This window comes from Amblyomma mixtum, chromosome 8 (genome assembly GCF_055824585.1).
Source record: "Amblyomma mixtum isolate Tamu chromosome 8, ASM5582458v1, whole genome shotgun sequence".
Taxonomy (NCBI): domain Eukaryota; kingdom Metazoa; phylum Arthropoda; class Arachnida; order Ixodida; family Ixodidae; genus Amblyomma; species Amblyomma mixtum.
The window spans coordinates 85,718,062-85,738,147 of record NC_143019.1 but is presented as its reverse complement, the minus strand read 5'-3'; the positions used below and the strand labels follow the sequence as shown (position 1 = coordinate 85,738,147).

Sequence of the window (20,086 nt, the reverse complement as noted above, 5' to 3'; positions counted from 1 at the left end):
CTAATTTTTTGCTGTAGAATGGTGGGTCTTAGGGCAGATGGGCTTGATGTGGCCCCCAGGTGGGTTCGACTTCATGGGCCCACGAAACGAGTGCCTGTTGGATCCTCTTGTGTGGCCTCCTGAGGAGTTGGTTGCATCCCTCCTCGGACGGAGCTGGCAGTAAGAATCAGGGGGGCGGATTTCCAGCGCAACCCCAGACACTGCATGCGTTGGCATTGACAATGTTGTGCCAGAAACGCGGTACTGAAGCCATAAGCCGTCAGCGTTCATTATGTTCATTGGCGTTGGCGTTGTCAATGTTTTACACTCCGATGATTTGAAGGAAAGGAAGTGCGCATAACTGGCTGCCTGGGTCAGTGGACGCCTGAATCGCGCATATAGGTGTGTGGGGTGATGAGAGATAGATGTGGGCTGCATGCGTTAGCGCTAACAGCTCTGTGGCAGACCATGGCACTGCTGCAATAGGCCACAGCGTTCATTGGAAGAGCAAACTCTCGAGATCAACCATTAACTGCCACCTGCCAGGGTGGCAGGGTACGTGGGCTGTATAACCAGTGTCCGGAGCGCACTGAACGCCACAGACGCCAAGCCGCTTATAGTTGCCCGATCCCCCATAGCTTTCGCTCTCTAACCAGGTTCAGCAGTAGTTGAACTGCAGCTAACTTCTAATATTTTATGGGCTTTTTTTCATACGGCAGCCTGTAGCGATATCAAAGTAGGCAACTTATTATTTAAAACCTTCGTTAGTAGTGCAGAAATATAACAATTATTGCGCTACTGATCTTTAACCTCGACGGCGGCGCGAACTTATAAGCTTCGCTAGGTACTGCACGTGAGCCCTACGCTATTAGGGACCTTTAGCATACCGTGTACCGTGTTAGCGTTACCGGTACATTTACCCGGTTAACCGCGTTGGAATTCTAAGATATTTTTGGATTTTCTAAAATGTGGAACCGATACTTTCGCAAAATTTGTCAAATTTATTAGACTAAACAAAACAAAAAAAAATTATCTGACACTACATATCGTGGTACATCATATGGTTAAACGTGTCTATTTTCTGAGCTCTGGTATACTTTAATCTTTTGTTAAAATTAATTGGGCATCGGGTAGAGACTTCCAAAGACCAAGCTTCATTTCTGCGCACGGCTCAGCAACGCTGTCTGCGGTAAATGTTAAACGTTACACGCGTGAAATAAAGTTTTTTTAAGTGTGTGAAAACCTTTGTCCCTACTTCTAGCTCACGAAAATATTACTACTAATAAAACTAACCACACCGGATGCCTCTCTTTGGCTACTTCAGCAGGTCGTAATTCGTGCACGGCCCAGTTTAACTGGCACCTGCCACGGTGGGCAGTTTACTTACAATCCGTTGGGCAGGTTATCGTGACATCACATGGCCACATGACATAGGTGGCCCATCTGCTTGCTAGATTGCTTCTCTAGGGATTTTGCCTAGATTTTTCGCCCACGGTCAACGGCGCCAGATTTTCCGCGACACGAGCTCTTCATCTCTCTCACGTTAAAACGGGGCCTCGTTCATTCACACTGCAGTGGTGTGAAGCCCTGCGGTCATCCCCTTGCTCCGCTACTGTTCGGCAGCGTCATCTGCCGGCTACCGGTGATGCACGCTCTCCTCCATCGCGGTCGTCGATAGCACAGGAGCCGAACACAACACTGGAATTCTATCAAGCGTGAAAAGCAGCTGCTTGAGAGCGAGGGCAAAATTAGTCGTCACTCGGGGCGCTCTGGCCGCATGCGAGCGCAGCTTAACGGTATTGTGACTTTTGCCTCATTGCTTATCCAACACTTTTATATCACCTTCCCGTTGTTTAGCGACCATGGCTTAAGCTTGATGAATATCTCTTCGTGATTTTGAGTTTTATGATCTTATTTTGCTAATTTGACAGCTAAACAACAGTTTCCGGTGAAATCTATACCATATTCAATATTCCCTTGTAAATCCACACTGCAGAATACCTCAACTCTTGAGAAATTCTAGAGGCCCGTGTACTGTGCGATGTCCGTGCACGTTAAAGAACCCCAGGTGGTCGAAATGTCCGGAGCCCTCCACTACGGCGTCTTTCATAGCCTTAGTCGCTTTGGGACGTTAAAACCCCATAAACCAAACTATCTTTTGATAACCCACAGTAAAGCACTTTTCACTTAATGAGGTTCCTGTTGTAACCATTGCAGCTTCCGCTTTTTATTGCCGGCTGTGAATTTCAAGTGATACTTAGCCCCATCTGGCGCTTCACAGGACTCACCTACACATTTACACTTGCTTCGCATGTGGAGTTTTAAGTTCACGGTTTTAAGATTCTGATGTCTAGGAGTTTACGTTTAAGAGCTTAGGATTCAAGTTTAGTGTTTAAGAAGTTTGAAGCTAAGAAATTAGGCTAAAAATTTGTTTATATTTTACATGACGTTTGAGAGGTGCGTACTATTCGGAAGGACAATTCGCAATGTTTAAAAAGGGTCAGATTCGTGCTCAGCTTCCTGCTCGCCGCGATACAAAGTTTATCTTATCTTCGCCTTGGTTTACTGAGAAGGAAAATTCCACACATTACAAAAAAGTTCTCCAAGCGACCGTGCCCGACTACAATTAAAATAACGCCAGTTCGCAGCTTCTTTCCTGGCACTTCAGGCAGCTTGGTCATCACCTCAATGTCCTACGCTGCGCTGTAAGGGGCACCGATAATTTAAACAGAGTGCCGTCCTAGTCATATCTGATCAGTTCATTCACCGCTTTAAAATGCTTGGCATATATACTGAAACAGCCGTGGGAGTGAACTGTAGCCGAATGCAGTAAGGTATACTAATACCAATATAAGGCATACCAATGGCAGTATACCAATATCCCTCAAGAGAAAAGTATACAACAGCCTTATCTCACCGGTACCTAACACAGTTAATTGGAGAGACATGGGAGAGGCCTTCGCCCTGCACTGGGAGTAGTCAGGCTGATGATGATGACTGGTACTCACCTATAGGGTAGAAACATAGAGTCTAACGAAGAGGGTTCAGCTTAAGTTGAGGACAACGCAGCTAGATATGGAAAGAAAAATGATAGATGTAACGTTGAACCGGGCGTTGTCGGTGAGGGAACAGGCGCCGGTTACTGACATCGTACTTGAAATCTAGAGGAAAAAATGGGCTTAGGGCAGGGCATTTAATGCGTAGGCAAGATAACCGCTGGTCCTTAAGGGTAACGGAGTGCATTCCACGAAAAGGCAAGCGTAGCAGGGGGCGGCAGAAAGTTGGTTGAGCGAATGTGATGAAGAAGTATGCTGACATACGGAGGCCGCAGCTGGCAAAACACTGGGTTAGTTGCATAGACACGGGAGGGGCCTTTGTCCTGCAGTGGGCGTAGTTAGGGTGATGATGATGTTAATGATGATGATGACGATGATGATGAAATAAAAGCGCGGCTAAGCAAACATGACCAACTTTATCTCTGTAGACGAAGCTATGAAAGCGTACAAGAAGAGCCCAAGGTTTCAGTAAGGCCGAAGAAGAACTCACGGGGACTGCGGCGCGTCATGGAGCGAAAACAGAGAAGTCCACTAAACCCACTGCCCCGCACATAAAAGAGAACCGACGGAATGAGGCGACGCGCTGTGAACCCGAGGTTACTGACGGACAGCGCGCTGTCATGCTGGGAAAGAAGCGGTTGAAAGTGGTGGGTCCGGGTGTCTCGAAAGCAGCAAGGGATACTGAGCTTGCTGCCGATTGAAATCACAATCGAAAGAACGAGATGCCGTTCGAGCAGTCTAACTGCCTGACTGATACCCACTGGAAGACTTCAGCTATCATCGAGTAGAGGTTATCTTAGCATATCCTGTATACTTAGCTAATTACGTTTCAAGAGTGTAACAATCGATCGCGAGAAAACTGTATGTCTTTTCGTTTGCTCTACATGCATTTATTTTGTTTATTCAATACACAGACCTGCAACGCCCGAAGGCTTTATTGCAAAGGAAATGACATTACGTTTCATACGCTGCTCTGGTCGCAAAAAAGGATAAGCACAATACGAAGAAATTCGTAGAAAGAAAAAACACTCACCCAAAACAGGACAACAGCGCGCAATTTCAAAAATAAGATATAAATGCGCGGAACCAATTCTCAATGAAGCATTAAGCGACATAATAAAGTAACCTCTTCTAGTCAATAATAGTCAGTACAAAAAAAATGTCTTCTAAAACGCGGCTGCTCGGCATTTACCTTCGCTGATTCTCCGCGGCAACAAAGCTGTTTCCGTAATACGAAGAAGTGCCCATACAAATTTGGGGGAACATTTTAAGTTCCTTGCGTGTTCTAGACAGCCAGTACCACATAATTTCGAGCATAATTCTTGAACGAATGACCCATGGTTCACTTAACACTGCTACATGCAAGACTAAATAAAAAAGGCTGCGGCGTGCCGACCTCACATCACAGGAATAGAAGCAAATGGAGAAGCTATAATCAGAAACATGGCGTTGCCTAGTTCAATTCTTGATGGCACAGCGTGGCATGAACCTGAGCTTCACATCCTGAAGTCTGCTAAAAGCAGCTATATTGTCGCCCACGTCGAAATCCAGTGGCTGACCAAGGATAACATCATATCTCTGAAGAAGGAAGGTTATCATCAAGAAGATCTCCATGAGGGCGAATGGTTCTCCGGGGCAAGACCTCTTCCCTGCGTAAAACAAAATTTATCATGAGCCTGGCGTGTTCGTGTCCCTAGATAATAAAGCAATCGGTTTCGTCTGGTCTAAAAACAGCATTTCCACAAAGCGCCATTCTAACGTACTAGAACATACACTACGTTACTTTTGTTTCCAATTGACAGGGCCGCTGTTTTGATAGTGCGCGGCCCTTGCAAGAGGGCCCAATAACGTTGACTGTCCTCAAAGACAATACGTTCTCGAGAGTAGTCGTCATTAGGAGTCTTGCGCCACAACGCGTAATGAAATTCGATCACTTTTTACACGTCATCTTCAGAAACTAGGGTCAGCCCGTTTGGCAGGATACAATTTAATAGTAAAAGAGCTTGGAAAAACGACCAGAACACTACGAAGAGAAAGAGCTTTGATCATTGGAGGTGAAACGTTATGTTTAGGTCGTTTTGTCTCTCTTTCGCCATGTAGGCGTTGTTACTGCGTTGCGTTGCTGTTAAAGTCATCTGCTAGTCAATTAAAACAGTAAACAGGAGTTTGTTAATTTTACTCGCTGGGGAAACATTAGTTCTTGCCCCCCACACGAATTCCTAAAAGCCCAGAGGCCCTCTGGCTTCTGCTTTTCGCCTCGCCCGGGTGCCAAGTCTTCGCTATTTCTTTAGGCTGGTGGAGAACAAGGACTCTCAATACAAAGATCGAGATGCATGGCTTCAGGATGACGTCTACAGTGGAATATGCAGGATAACTTGAGGGTGAAAGTTAAAACATTAAATTGATAAATTGAGCCCAAAAAGTGCATTCTTGCTAGCGGTCAGTCATTGTGCACACAAACTGTGATCTTGCCAGTGTGATGGCGTCAAGTGCATGACGCGTCACTTTGCCATGACGCGCACTGATAGCAGCAGCGGATAAGCAACCGCTGCCTATAAAAGAAGCGTCAGACAAATAAACGCTGATTCCTTGTCCTGCACCGGATTTCGCTGGTTCTCTGCTGCGGCCGCTCGGCTGCCGCACGCTACTACATTACACTGGCGACGAGGATGGGATCGAGGCGGCTGGCTGCTTCCTTCGGTTGCTGCTGAAGACTACTGCCTGGCGGATGCTGCAATGGCGAAGGTGGGAAAAATTGATACTTTTGACGAAAGGAGCGACAGCTTCGAGTCCTACTTGGAAAGATTTGAGCTTTACGTCTTGGCAAATGATGTGGCTGAAGGCAAGAAGCTAGCCGTATTCCTGACTGTAGTAGGACCTCGAGTGTATGAAGTATTGAAGAACCTGCTAGTTCCGAATTCCCGTGCCAGCAAAACGTATGACGAGGTCACGGCGCTACTGAAAACACACTACAGTCCCCGAAAGTCGTGATTGCGGAAAGGTGCCGATTTAACCGAAGATTGCAACTTGAGCAAGAGACTGTAGCCGAATTCATTGTGCAGCTGAAGCACCTGGCCAGAACTTGCGAGTTTGGCAAGTTTCTCGACGAAGCGCTTAGAGACAGGCTAGTCGCCGGGCTACGCTGCGTCGACACTCAGCGTGAGCTGTATGCCGCTGAAAAGTTGACGTTCGAAGAGGCGTGCAAAATTGCGTTAAATCGTGAACTAGCCACCACCCAGACTCAACAAGTAAAGCTAGAAGAGCTGAGAAGTATACCACAAAGGCGCTCAGGACTAGAAGTTGATGTTCTGTGTCAAGGCTACCGTGCTAAGGACCACTATCGAAGCAAGACTGAGCCCGTAGAGTGCTTCCGTTGCGGTAAACGCCATGCGGCCAATAATTGCCGATATCGCAAGTACAAGTGTCATAACTGCGGAGAGCAAGGTCACTTGAAATCAAAGTGCAGGCAGCGCACAGGCAACCCGAACGCGCTGAACGCGATCGGTAGCTCGGCCGATGAGTCTGACGAAGCGCAAGAAATGTACAGTATGACAACAAATAAGTCTGCATATTATGTCACAGTTCTGGTGGAAGGACAGGCCTTAAGGATGCAAATAGCCACAGGGGCGTCCGTCACCGTCATGCCGAAGTCAGTTTTTCTTCGTGTCCGGCTGAACTGTTTCTGAAACGAACTCCACGCACTAAACTGTCATTACTAAGGCCATCATTTCGGGATGGCATGCAGAGTAGGCAAGAAGGGCTAAAACAGCAGCATGACCAACGGAGATCAACTTTCCGTTCGTGTAAGGAAGGAGACTGGGTGTACGTCAAGACTGTCCGGCAAGAGAAGGTGTCATGGACGGAAGGGCGTATAGTGCGGCTAGTCAGCCCTGTGTCCTATCTCGTAGAGACTCAGAACACAGTTCGGCACATTCATGTTGATTATTTGCAATCGCGCAGCTCTTTCCAGTATGCAGGACTGGACACCGGGGCGGAAGCCCCGAGACGACCCGACACCGACGACTTTGAGCGTCATCAGGAGACGCTCCCCTCCCCACCACCAGAGGCGCAGCATGACGCGGACGCGGCAGTACCCCCTCTTCGCGATGCTGCACCAACCCCGACCCCGCCACCACAAGACGGGCTAGAATTGCAGCTGCCAGCTGCTCACAACGCACATCCTGAGGCGCAAGCTGAAGCGCCTTCCGACTCTCCACCAACACTGCGCAGAAGCCAGCGCGCCCGGAAACCACCAGACCGATATACCTCCCACGATTTCCGCCACTGCAGCTAATGAGTGGAGGCGAAGATCTTGGAGGGAAGAAATGTGATAGCGTCAAGTGCATGACGCGTCACTTTGCCAAGACGCGCACTGATAGCAGCAGCGGATAAGCAACCGCTGCGTATAAAAGAAGCGTCAGACAAATAAACGCTGATTCCTTGTCCTGCACCGGTTTTCGCTGGTTCTCTGCTGCGGCCGCTCGGCTGCCGCACGCTACTACATTACAGCCAGGCCAGGCAGTCAAAGCGAGGAATTACTATCGACCCTACTACAATCAATCAATCAATTTTATTTCCTTAAAGACCCCTTTCAGAGGCATTACATAAGGGGTGGGTACAACGTTTGGTCAGACAAAGTAATCATGCGTTATGATGATGACAAAAAGCTGTTAGCTCTGCGTGCGAAGTTCGCGGGACAGGTTATTGTTGCAATGTCAGCGGGAAGGCCATTCCAGTCCGCGGCGGTGCGTGAAAAAAAGTAAGCTGCGAAGGTGGCTGCCTGCACGTGGACGGCTGATCTGGAGTTGATAGAGAGTGAGGTGAGATATGCGTGCCAGAGGGACCATGTAGGGTGCAGTTCGTAGATGGCTGTAAAATAAGTTCTGAAATAATAAAAGACTGGCTGTGCGGCGGCGCAGCTCGAGTGGCTGTATGCCTGAAAGCGATTTCAGATACGTAACACTCGTGCTGTAATGATATGAAGAATGAATAAATCTGACGGCGCGGTGTTGCAAAACTTCTAATGCGTTGGTTAGATAAGCTTGATGTGGATGCCAAATGGGTTGATGTGGATGCCAAGTGCAATCACACTGATGCTGCCTACACTTAATGCAGGCCTGTCTGTCTTATTGCTCCATTGTGGAATTGCGTATTTGCACTATGGATATCTGGACACTTTTCTAGTTACGCGTCCCTACAGGGACTGTTATGCTATGCCAGATTCCACAGGAGTTCCAGGTGAAAGTCTCTCTTCACAGCGCTCCGCCTGACCTTAGGACTTGCACCGGGGCGGCGAGAGCCTCGCTGTATGAATTTGGAGCAAACCCCTAGAGCTAAAGATTTTTGAAAAAGAATGAACGCGCACATGGCGAAGGGGGTGGGGAAAACTTACAACAAATATGATTACACTAGAACGGACAAGCAATTGCTTCATTCATACTAAAAAATTCCAATGAAAAATAATGAATTTGGAACTCAGAAACCAAAACTTAAGTATAGCATAGAGAACACAGTAGCGTGTTAGTCGTCACACTTTTAAAATCGAGTGGGCATTCTGTGCATGTGCGTGGTGAAGGCAGGTTATACTAGATTTTACTGGCATGACTGAAAAAGGAGCACGAAAGTGTTGTTTTTCAAGCACAGGGCAGATTCATGCAAGGTGTTTAGTAACGTACTATATATTAAAACCTGGGCCGGGTTAAGGCTTAAACTGCTTGCATAGAACGTTTTTTTTTCAGAAAGGGGTTTATGACGGAAGATCTCAATCATGACATCACAGAAGTTCAAAACAAACCAATATACAGAGCCTCATTTTGCCTCATTGGAATAATAAAGCAGCCATTCTTTCTGGCATAAATAGTAGTGACGTGGCCATACAAGTAACGCGACGTGATGGCTATGAGGGACCACTCGTAAGCCTGATGGGAACATCTAACACCATTTAGCTGGCTGATAAGCCCATGGGAACAACGGCGATGTGTTCTCTCTTCTGCAGGGTAGCGGCGCTAAAGACCCAAACACTCAATCCCATCTTTCTCTGTAAACTTGGCACTCGTTTGAGAGACGGGTTTAGCATGCCCCGTTAAGTTTTCACTCAGCTGAAATTAAGATCTAAAAATTGTAGTGACCAGCGCAAGGGGTGTGTTCATTGTCCACCGCATCTCTTAAAATTAAAACGATAAATATGAAACATGGCGTAAAGAAATCTCAAGTAGTATATTATTTTTACACCACAATACTTTGGGGATGTGCTCGTACAGATTCTGAATTATGCTTAGGCGTAAGCATTAGATAGCAATATCTCAATGACTTCCAAATCGCTGCGAATGTTGATCCGTGAACAATACAGTAAATAATTAATTACTTTTTATTGGCGTAGAAAATTGCGATATAGATTGATTTAGCCATTTATGGCGCTTTATACACAACTGTGTAAAGAGCGAATGCAGAACTGTCCCTTAAAGTACGCTGCGCCTAGAAGTGATTTCTTGGTTTTGGTTTTGATTTTTTGGTTTTGGTTTTGGTTTTGGTTTTGGAGAGGAGGAGATATCAAAATCGCTGTAGCGGCGGTGGTCGATTCGTCTTTACGCGAAATGACCAGCGCGTCTCTCCGAGGCTGCACAGCTGCCGAGTCCGAGGAAGTAGCCGTTGCTCTAGCGGTGGCGCAGGGCTATAGAACTGGGCGGTCACTAACAATACTCACGGACTCTCAAACAGCCTGCCGAAATTATATGAATGGCAGGATAGGTCGTCACGCGCTCCGTATACTCCTCGCAGCGAGCGACAGAATTAAAAACCAGGAAGAACAAAACGACAAGATCCGACACAAAATTGTGTGGGTACCGGGGCACACGGGGGTGGCAGGGAACCGAGAGGCCGACAGGATAGCTCGAGGATACATTACTTTCCGAGCATCCGACGAGACCGCGGAACTCGCGCCAGCACCCAGGGAATACTCGGCCATACTACAAAACTGTAGAGGCACAAGAATGCGATATCCCCCACCGCACAAATCTCTCAGCAGAGAGGAAGCTGTCACTTGGAGACAATTACAAACAGGCTCTTTCCCAAACCTAGATATACTAAACAAAATGCACCCTACGATATACACGAACAAATGTCCCTGGTGCGACGAAAAACCTACTCTATACCACATAACATGGGTCTGCCAAAACATAGACGTGGTCCCCGAAATACAAAACCCGAGTGCGGAGCAGTGGGAGACTGCTGTTCAGCGACCGCTGTGAAGACCAACAAGGTCTGGTACAGCGAGCTCAACGGGCAGCAGTGGCCAGCGGAGCCCTGGACTGAGGGCAACCGACCACTGATTAGAGGCGGACGACTTCGACAGAGAAGGCTCCTGGGGGTAGAACCAAGACGTCTCTGAAGATGCCCCCAAACCGCAGAAAAAACCATTGGTGTAAATCAAGTTTTCCCTTCCTTCCTTGGTCGATAAAAAGCAGTAGATAATCATAACTGAATCAACGAGCGGCGCAGCACGTCGCATGTCGTTTTTAAGAACACAGCTTTCGGCACAGTTGGAACATTACTTTTTCTGCAGTTTCAAGCGTAATGTGCATTTTCCAAATAAAAACCAATTCCATGATACTTCGGAAGTTCAGGTGACAAGTCCTTGCATTTCGATCTTGCTATTTAGAACAGATAAGAACCCCTCCTTGATTTCTTTCACATTCCTGTACATGATTACTCAACGGTATCTTGAGTTCGAAAACTAATATATTGTTTTCCTTGAGCTATGATTGTGCAATATCTTCAGTGATTCTGCAAGCACAGCAGTGATTGTGCAAGCACAAGAATATCTTCTTCGACGGTAACGAAAAATCGCACATGAAAGGGTTTAGCAAAGCAGAAACATTTCGAGCATTTTACTTAGATACCAATATAATAGGTAATACACCTCGGGCCATACGAGTTGACAGGAAAACGTAAGCTGCTGCTGTCGTGCGTATGTTTCGCGACAACAAATACTACGGAACGCAAAAATACAGCTTTGCCAGCGAAAAAGTAACTCCCGTTTTCGGATGGCTAGAGTTCGAATATTGCACATAGACGTTAAAAAAGCTGTGATTCCTTTCTACGCAAACTTTCTCTGGCATATCTGAACCATAAAGCAGGCACGAATAACTTTGATCTTTCAGTCAAGGTTCCGAGACGTAATTCGATGTTACCTGCTGTTCAGCTGAATTTCAACGATAACGAGGGCTACAATAAAGGCAGTATTTCTGTAATCCAAAGTTATAAGACCCAAAAACTACAAGGGAAGAAAGTATATCATATAGCACCAGTTTCGATATAAAGACTAGTTTTGACTGCACATCGTCCAATATTATCTACATGCTCCAGTGCACCTTCTGCCAGAAACAATATATCGGGGAAACCGGGCAAACAATGAGTGCCAGATTAAACGGGCACCGGGCTGACACAACACGGAATGAACAGAAGGCAGTGTCGACCCATTTTAATCAACGCCATCACAAATTCGACGAACTCAAATTGTTCATTCTTCAGTCAGGCTTCAAATCTATTAGGGACAGAAAATACAGAGAAGCATTCCTAATCCACAAATTTAAAACTCTGCAACCAACAGGCATTAACATGTCTAGAGGAAACCTGGAATCTCTCAGGTACATTCCAGGGTTAGCATAATTTTAACTTAACAAATGTCTTGCACGTGCTCAGACCATTTCCTAGAACCTCGCATAAGTATATTATCTTTTCAGAAGGACACAGGGGCGGGATGGGGGGCACGGGCGTGGAAGTAGACAGGGACAAGGGCTTGCCCCTGACTGCTTCTATGTCCGTGTCTTTTGTTGCGCCCCTGTGTCCTCCGGAAGAGTTATGAACCAACACGCCCAAATACAAGTACTTCTGAGTACACTATCGCTCTTTGCACCCTTCCCAGGTCATATCTTCCACCATATTTCCGGCCTTCTCACCCGCTCCCTTTGTTCACCCCCTCCTTTTTTTTCTTTTTCTTTTTTTTTCCTTTCTCCTAATCCTCTACTACCAGTTCTCGGAATTCATGACATTCCTGTTACTCCCTCCGCCCCCACCTTTTGGCTTTCTCTGAACTCGGGCCATTCCCCCCGCCACCCCCCCCCCCCCGCCTTCTCCTTCCTTGGAAATACCCCTCCCCCCCCTTTTTCTTTCTCCTTCCTGCGTCAGCCTATTTTGTTTTCCTTGTTCTCATTTCCCTGTACCACGCTGACTGATCCTCTTATCTGAGTTTTTCAGGTCCATCCACGCCAACCCCCCGTCGCAGCCCCTTCAAAGCCTTTGTTCATTACACAACCCCTGGATATAAGTTTTTCCACTATTGCAGCTTAAAGAATCAAGATTCACCTCCCTCCCCTTCCTGACACATATCCCCTGTCACACCACTTTCCTTCCCCACCCCCGGGGCCTTCCTCCTCGGAGCGAAGGCCCTATTTAATCCCTGCCAATGATGAACGCTTTGCCCAGACGAAGACAAGTCCCCTTGTCGAAACGTTGGCTCACGCAACCTGAGGTTTTCCCCTCCCTTGTTCATTTTTGTGATCATAGAGCACCAGGTAAGATGTTGAGGGACGTCAATTAATTGTGAAAACTGTGTGTTACACGGGTTCCACAGGCATAGTATTTTGAAGCGAAAGATCTAGACCGCCGCTGCCAATGCCAATAGTAAAGACCTTGACCTCAAAACTTCTTCCTCAAAAACAGTTTAGGGAAAAAACACAGTCAAAGACCGCGTTCTTTGCATTCCTGAGAAACCTTTACAAAATTCGATGAAATCCGGGCTATTCTTTGACCTACAGATGGTGACTGAAGGAAAGCAAACAATTAATGGTGTCCATGAGTCAGTAGAATGATAGTAGTGCAGCGCCTCTAACGAACTACAACGAACAGCTTCTGTTAAATTACCGCATGTTAAGGCCACATGTCTCCCATTAGCAAAGGGGCGGTGACTGTAGAAGTGCATATTCCCCAACTCATACTGTTGCTATTTTACAAGATACCGGATAACATCCGATAATTTCGAAACCTTTATTGCCACGAATTGAGCGGCACGCCAGTGGAAAGACCACGGAGAAAGTAAAGGTACTCGCCCTTTCCTTTGGGCAGTGCTGGTGTTTGAGGAGCCACATAGTTGTAGTACCACGGTCTCCCTGCGCGCGTTCGCTTGTAATTATATGCGTACGCTTCAAGTGCGATTTGGTCGACTTTTGCTGCGGCGTATAAACGGGAATTTTTAGAGAAATGCGGAAAACCAGTAAGACGCGCACGTTCTACTTGTGCACGTCAAAGTACCGGAGTGATGACGGGGTGTGACGACCCTACTTTCTTCACCATGGCCGTCCATGTAAGGTGCATACGAGTAGGTTTGCTGGGAAACCGAAAATAAACTGACTGGCTACACCGGCTTAGCATTGCTATGGACGAAATATTATGGGAAATTACTTTTTTTTGTAGGTGGACACACCACCGCCGCATACCTAAAAGCGTGATTAAGGCGTCCACTGACCCAGCGGGCCAGTTATGCGCAGTTATATTCTTGAAAATTAATGGTCTAAACCTTCCACTCGCCTTGAAAAAAGGAAAGGCGTATATCTGCCTAAAATTGCAGGTGGACGCTCTCGCCGTCTCACGGCGTGAGTGAAGTGCTCACTAGCCCCGTGAGCCGTTTACACTTACTATTCAAAGGGGACTCACAGACACACACCACTCAGACCCCGGGAGTACGGATACACCATACAAGTGCCCTCAAAACAAATAAGCCTGCAGGCGCCCCGCCAAGCCACTGGGCTGAAGCAATGCAGGATAACGTTCAGTGCGCCGCAGTGCGCGTCCAAAATGCGTACGATGCACATGTCAGGCACGCCCAGCTCACTCGAGACAAAAGATTAGCTTCGATTTGGGATTCTTCAGCGACTGTGGCTTGTAAAGACAGCCACAAGTGTTTCCAAATACTTCCTTTGCCACAAGTATGCTATTCCTATTAATGTTTTAGCGTCAATGTGTAGAGTCACGAACAGCAAATGTTGTTGTCCTTTGTTCTTAGATGGGCTCACCATTGTTACCCGATTGTCGCATGTGTAAGTTGAATAGCTTGCTATTTCTTTCCGAAATGTTGTCTGCAAAGAGCCTTCTCTTCAACTTTTCCCATTGTCCGGCCTGAATCACGACCAGCCACTACATTTGCGTCAGCTTAAGAACAGATATGATTTCATACCGAAAGCTCAGGATTGGTCTTAAAAATATTACAACATACTAGTCCGTAAATTAGCCCTGCTTAACTCAAGAAGTTTCATTTTCTCACCGCAGTTTCTGCGGAGATTAAATATTTCTGACAATGCCTTAATGTGCACGATCTTTTTATAAGTACCTAACTGTTTGGGTCATATTTGACTACTTACGCGTATATGATCATCCTAGGTTCTGATCTTTTCGCTATTGACTGGGGTTGTTTATCCATGCTTCAACTACAATACAAGAGGTGCTGCAGCGGTCATCTTTTCTGCTTATTTTTCCTTTTGTATATGGTATATATCTGCGAACACAACCTTCAAGCTCGCCGCGATTTCTTCATGGCTGCTCTAAGCTTATGATGAAGGACTCTACACAGTGCTGTGCCTTAACTGTCGCACCAATACTTTACTCACCTACGGAAAATGCGACATGGTCCTCTGGCTTCTTGCGGATGAGAGTCCCGTCCTCCGTCAGATATCGAGTTGGGTCAAAAAGGTGGGGGTTTTTCCACACTGAAGGATTGTTGTTCACGGCCCAAAGGTTGAAAAACACCACAGTGCCTTTCGGTATGAAGAAGTTGTCCACTGACAGATCATGGCTACTTCTGCCACCGAAGAAATGGAATTCCGAAAAACTTGTAAGATACGTAGAAGAATGAGCACTGAAGAACTCTGCGCTATTTTAGACATCCAAAAAATGGTTTAGGAAGCCCCACGCTATTTATACATTGCCACCAAACTCAAGACGTAAAGCAATGGTTACTTTATTTACGCATTTAAAACAGAGAATGCCATTACAATGTTTTTACGAATATAATTTGTATTTTACTGTAAGCGACTTTGTTCAAATCAAATGAAAATTCAAATGCACCCTAGAATGACTACTCCGAGAATGAGTAACCTGTCCACGTGACAGGTTACTCATAATGATGATGATTATGCGGGGTTAAATGGCGAAAGAAGAGCACTGTGTAAAGAACGCCAAGGGACAAGGTGTTTTTTTACACGCGCCTATATTTCAAGCAGTTCGCCCCGAATGACCACGCACCAGGCCAGGGGAAAGCTTACAACCACCTCAACGCCGGTGGTTACCCGGCGGCACCGGGGCTCCAACGCAACTTGCATATTGCACCGTGGAATAAAAATTATATCCGCCGGTCACTGAAGCTTCAAAGACAAAATAAGCAGGTGCCACAATTTCGGGACAGCAGTGGTTACTTCCCTCCGATATTAGTGGGAACAATACATGTTTTAACGAAATATTCGGATGACGAAACGTTTTCACGTGCTCCTCGTTTGAAGTTCATTACGAGACTCATTTGCATATCAACTTACTTTTGTAACGTTTTTCTTGGGGGATGGCATGCCTCACATAGTATTCAAGGTGTGCAGCGCTACTATGACATCTTTTTAGGTATGCTGCGCTCAATACTTGTGCGCAGCATACCGAAAAAGTCTGTTTTGATTCCTAGCGTCCGTAATACAAAAAAAAATAAATTACCGTATGTATTGAACGCTGGTGCTACAGCAATCACAACAATTACAGTTTGAAAATAGGGGGTAATTCAAACTGCACATTACCCCTTGTTAAACTGGCACTCCTTTGTGCCTCATACTCTATAGCCGAAACTCTCTTATCATAGCAAAGAAAAGCAAGTTAGTTCGTCAGGAGCCATTCGTTATGTTTATTTCAAAATTTCCGCTCCAAGTACAAGCTTGAATTAAGGAATACAGTTCGCCGACACTAGTCAATAAATATGATAAAACAACTCTGCCTGATGCAGAGAATTGCACACTATTTTCTAGCGTGTTCTGAACTGATGCAGGGTGCTCGTAGGTGTAGAATGTGCATCGTGATGCGTTATGGGCTATTACCTTGGCTTGGTTCTTCAAATGTATTGAGATAGTTGGGTATTATATTGCGCGATTATTTGGTCCAATTGGGAAATTTTGAGTTCTAGAGATTTAACTTTGTTGGTAGAGTTTCGGATGGATAGTGAACATGTGCAGTAAACACGTGCCGCAAACATCTATAGTGAGCATGTGCAGCGAACCGGTGGTTTCATTATTATCTGTTAAGCGTGTAATTTTTACACTTTCTGAGTATTGAAAACTGTGTTGCCCACTTTCATGTACATTTTGCTGCGGACCTTCATAAATTTCTGAGCGATTATTTTATTTCTGGGGAGTATTCAGAGTTTACCGGTACCTACAAAGAAAATGAAATCGTATGATCTCAGTTGTTATCATTTGCTGAAAGGCATCACTTTGCCTTTTACCTCAACTATGTTTTTCTTCGTAATCACAGCGGCGCTGGAGCGGAGACTGGAGAGAGAAATAGTTATATCTTCATGCGCCTATTTTCAAAGGATTTTTGGGGATGATTATAGAGTGCCTATTGAGGTATTGAAGTCACCTGTAAGCTGCCATGATTGGTTTTCACTTCTTCAGTAACGTATGTTGCCGTGCTGGTTGCTTCTGAATTTTTGAAGAAGACCTGGCGCTACAAGTAGACGCACAAAAAGACGAGGAGACGAAGGACTGGCGACAATGTGATGTAGTGTCTACTATTTAGTATGTACACATGAACTTATGCCTATCTCGTCCTCGTACTCGTGCGAGAACTATATTTTAAATATTATCTAGTTAGCAAAGCCAATCTCCAATTGAAAGTAGAATGTACACCATAAAGCGTCCTTTGCTAGAAGTATACTTATTACTTAGTCGCGAGGAATAATCAAGCCACGGTAATAGCTAAGAACCCGTTTTTTTTTAGATTATTTCGTGACAAAGTCTCACCTCGCCCATAAGTAATGGGCTTCCGCTCCACTCCTTCAAACTTATGCAGCCACATCGCGCTGAGAGGTGTTTAAAAATAGTTATATTCTTATCCTGAATCGGTAATTGCGCCTTCAAGTACCGCCCTACAGTTTTAACGAAGAGCACAACAGAACTAGGACACATCACAGAGCGCTAACAGAGAAATGATTTTTAACAGAGAAAGATCCATTTTTCTGACACAGGCTGCACATGTGTCACCGGCAGGTCCCAAAAATGATCAAGGAAAGATAAAACAGAACCAAAAAATTGAGTTACAAAGCCAGAAGGTCTACACAACGAAACTCATCTCGATAGCCTAAACAATTCCATTCCTTTGGCTTACGGCGACAACGGCACAATGCTGGTGCACTTGTCAGCCCCTGCTGATTTTATTTCAAGGCCTTCGACTATTTTCATTCTAGTTTTAGTGTTTGAATACGATAAGAGAGAGGTTCTTTCCGACAGTCGCATGCATTTGTCTCAGCGATTGCCGTAAACCTCTACCGTAAAAAATGCAGAGCAAGAATGCTGAATGTGACACAGCTGTTGTATCCTGCATAGCGCTGTCTTGAGAAATTAAGTACGTTGAACAATACTACCGCTCCATAAACAAAAGGCTTCGTTAGCATGCCAATAACTATCCATCCGTCACTCATCCAGGAGAGTTGGCCTCTTCTTGTCACGTTCTAACCGATGCGAAAAATGCATGCCACTGTTTGAAAGAACAGTTTTTCCTTCCATTCAAGCAAGAAAACAGAAATGGAAATAGCCGAAGCCTTCGAAATCAAATCACTAGGCGCAGCCACGTGCATCAGCGACGTCTCGTCGTGGCTGACAGCAAAAGAAGTGGAATTGCTTAGGCTACCGAGATATTTGTTCCGCTTTGTAGACCTGCCTGCATTGTTTCTCGTTTCCATTTCTTCTGCTGTTTTTTTCCTTTGATCTTTTGTGTCCGACAAGAGGCACATAGGTGCCACCTGCAAAAAAAAAAGAATCCTGCTTCATTAAAAATCAATTGCCAGTTCGCGCTGTACTTTGCGCACTCATTCGGTTTTGGTGTTCCTCAAAAGTGCACCACTGTTCTTCAGGATGTATAACCAATGAAACCTAATTCTCGCGCTTCTGGCAATTACCCGTGTTTATGCCGTGCTTGATTTTTTCATTACAACCATCGTATGGAGCTGGCTGCAGGAGTAAAAAGCTAAATCACTGATCTTCAAATGAACCAGCCTTGCGCCAGGTCTGACCGCTTTCTACGAGTATTTCACTAACATGTCGCGAGTTTAAAACCTTCTGCCATCTACTCTCATGCAGACTTAATTATTACTATGTCTGCTCAATTCTTCATGCAATTACATCACTTGCTTGATCTTTGTTTTTCTCTTGATTTGTTGGCAAATCGTTATCCTGTTCCTAAGGCTTTGCACTCCAATCTACGCTGCAATATATGCAGATATTCGAAATGTCACACCAAGCATATCATTGCTCGCAATGCTTCACACAATTTCTTTCGTGGTCTTTTCTCTAGGTTCCTACTCGTGCACAGCGAGGTACTCCTAAGAGTCAGGATAGAACTTGGGCTATACTCACGTGCGTGGCATGCCAACACCGGCGATCTTATTCCATCGTTCCATCTCCCATATGCAGGCCATTGTGAACGGCATTCTTTTCTGGTCTTCCCACCTCGGTGTTCTGCTGGGACCTATTACTTCGTCAATTTCTCGATGCACTCTGTCTTGAATTCCATATCGGTGGGCCGCGCACATAACCATGTGCGCCACCATAGAGCGGGTCGTGCCGAAAATGCCGCCAAGAATTAAGCCATCGATAATCCCCACCAGATACCGGTCTGCAAAGAGGTGAGACACCACATTATACCAACCAAAACTAGTTTAGCGGAGTCGTCTAGTGAACCATCTGCAAACGCGACCTCGGAGTTGAAGGTGTCTTGCATTCAAAAGCAATCTCGACTCATTCTGGAAAATTCAAAGGAGAAAAAGTGATTTTTTTCGGAAGCTGGGTAAAACCTTAATAACAGGTACCAACGATTAGGTTTGGCATTACTTTACAGAGTTTAACGTTCAAAAGCGACTCGGGCTATGAAAGACTGTGTAGTGAATGGCTCCGGAAATTAGGACTTCCTGGATTATTTGACAAGCACTGAATCGCACAGTACATGGGCCTCTAGCATTTCGCCTCCATCGAAATGCTACCGCCGAGCCGGAATCGAACCGGCGTCTTTCGGGCCAGCAGGCGAACACGATAACCACGGGGCCACGGCGGCGGCTAACAACGATTAGGCCTTTGTTTTATTAACTCTCGCCGTGAACATGTAGGTGCAGAAACGTTAAGCATCAGTCGTACATGTTGATAATAAAATTTATTACTCTTGTTTGGCACGCCAAAAATTCTTACACATTGTTTAGTTTGCCCCCGTTGCGCTGAACTGCTATTTCTGACGAATCATCTACTTTAGCAATGAAGCTTTGGCTGAAGAGTGTAATATTCGAGCGTAGAAGGACGTAGTTCTAGACCAGTTGGTGGTACACCGTAAGGAGCAAAACTTAAAAACAGGACGGTGCAGAGGCAGGCGTCAACCCTAGGCGGTACTTCAACCAAGTGGTTAGGTCCGACAATTTTGAAAGGGTCTTCTGGCTTTATGTTTTTCACATGGGTTCGCAGAAACCTGCTGACTTGGCCCTGCCAACTTCCCCTCTCTGTTAAAATCGCCCTCAACGGACAGGCAATACTATGGCTCCTTGGCGCAAAGACGATGTTGAGTGCATCACATTTGCTTCCTTACTCCTGTTTTTTCAGCGTCTGCAAGCTTAGTTCCTTTTAAAGAGCAATTGCCTTGCTCTTAAACTTAGAAGGCGCCTGAGTGACGGCCTGGAAGTTCTTTCCCACCACGTTTGTTGTATTTTCCTCGGAAAGGTCGTACTGGACAAGAGCAAGATCGTGTTCCCGAAAATGACTGGCCTATTC

At 45.8% G+C, this 20,086-nt stretch overlaps 1 protein-coding gene across 5 annotated transcripts in view; it reads right to left on the bottom strand.

Annotated features, from left to right (window-relative positions):
- Positions 1-20,086, bottom strand: part of LOC149333281 (cytochrome P450 2U1-like) — a 92,986-nt gene that overhangs the window by 37,465 nt on the left and 35,435 nt on the right. For 2 of the 5 annotated variants that reach the window (XM_089558630.1, XM_089558629.1), the window contains 3 exons: positions 18,692-18,950; positions 14,696-14,886; positions 2,907-4,684 (listed from right to left, as the gene is read on the bottom strand). In XM_089558630.1, coding sequence (XP_089414756.1) covers positions 4,494-4,684; positions 14,696-14,886; positions 18,692-18,950 — 641 coding nt within the window. In that variant the 3' untranslated portion in view covers positions 2,907-4,493. Of the gene's footprint in view, positions 1-2,771; positions 4,685-14,695; positions 14,887-17,249; positions 18,079-18,691; positions 18,951-20,086 lie in introns of those variants that run through there. The other 3 variants (XM_089558633.1, XM_089558631.1, XM_089558632.1) reach the window with 3 other exon arrangements.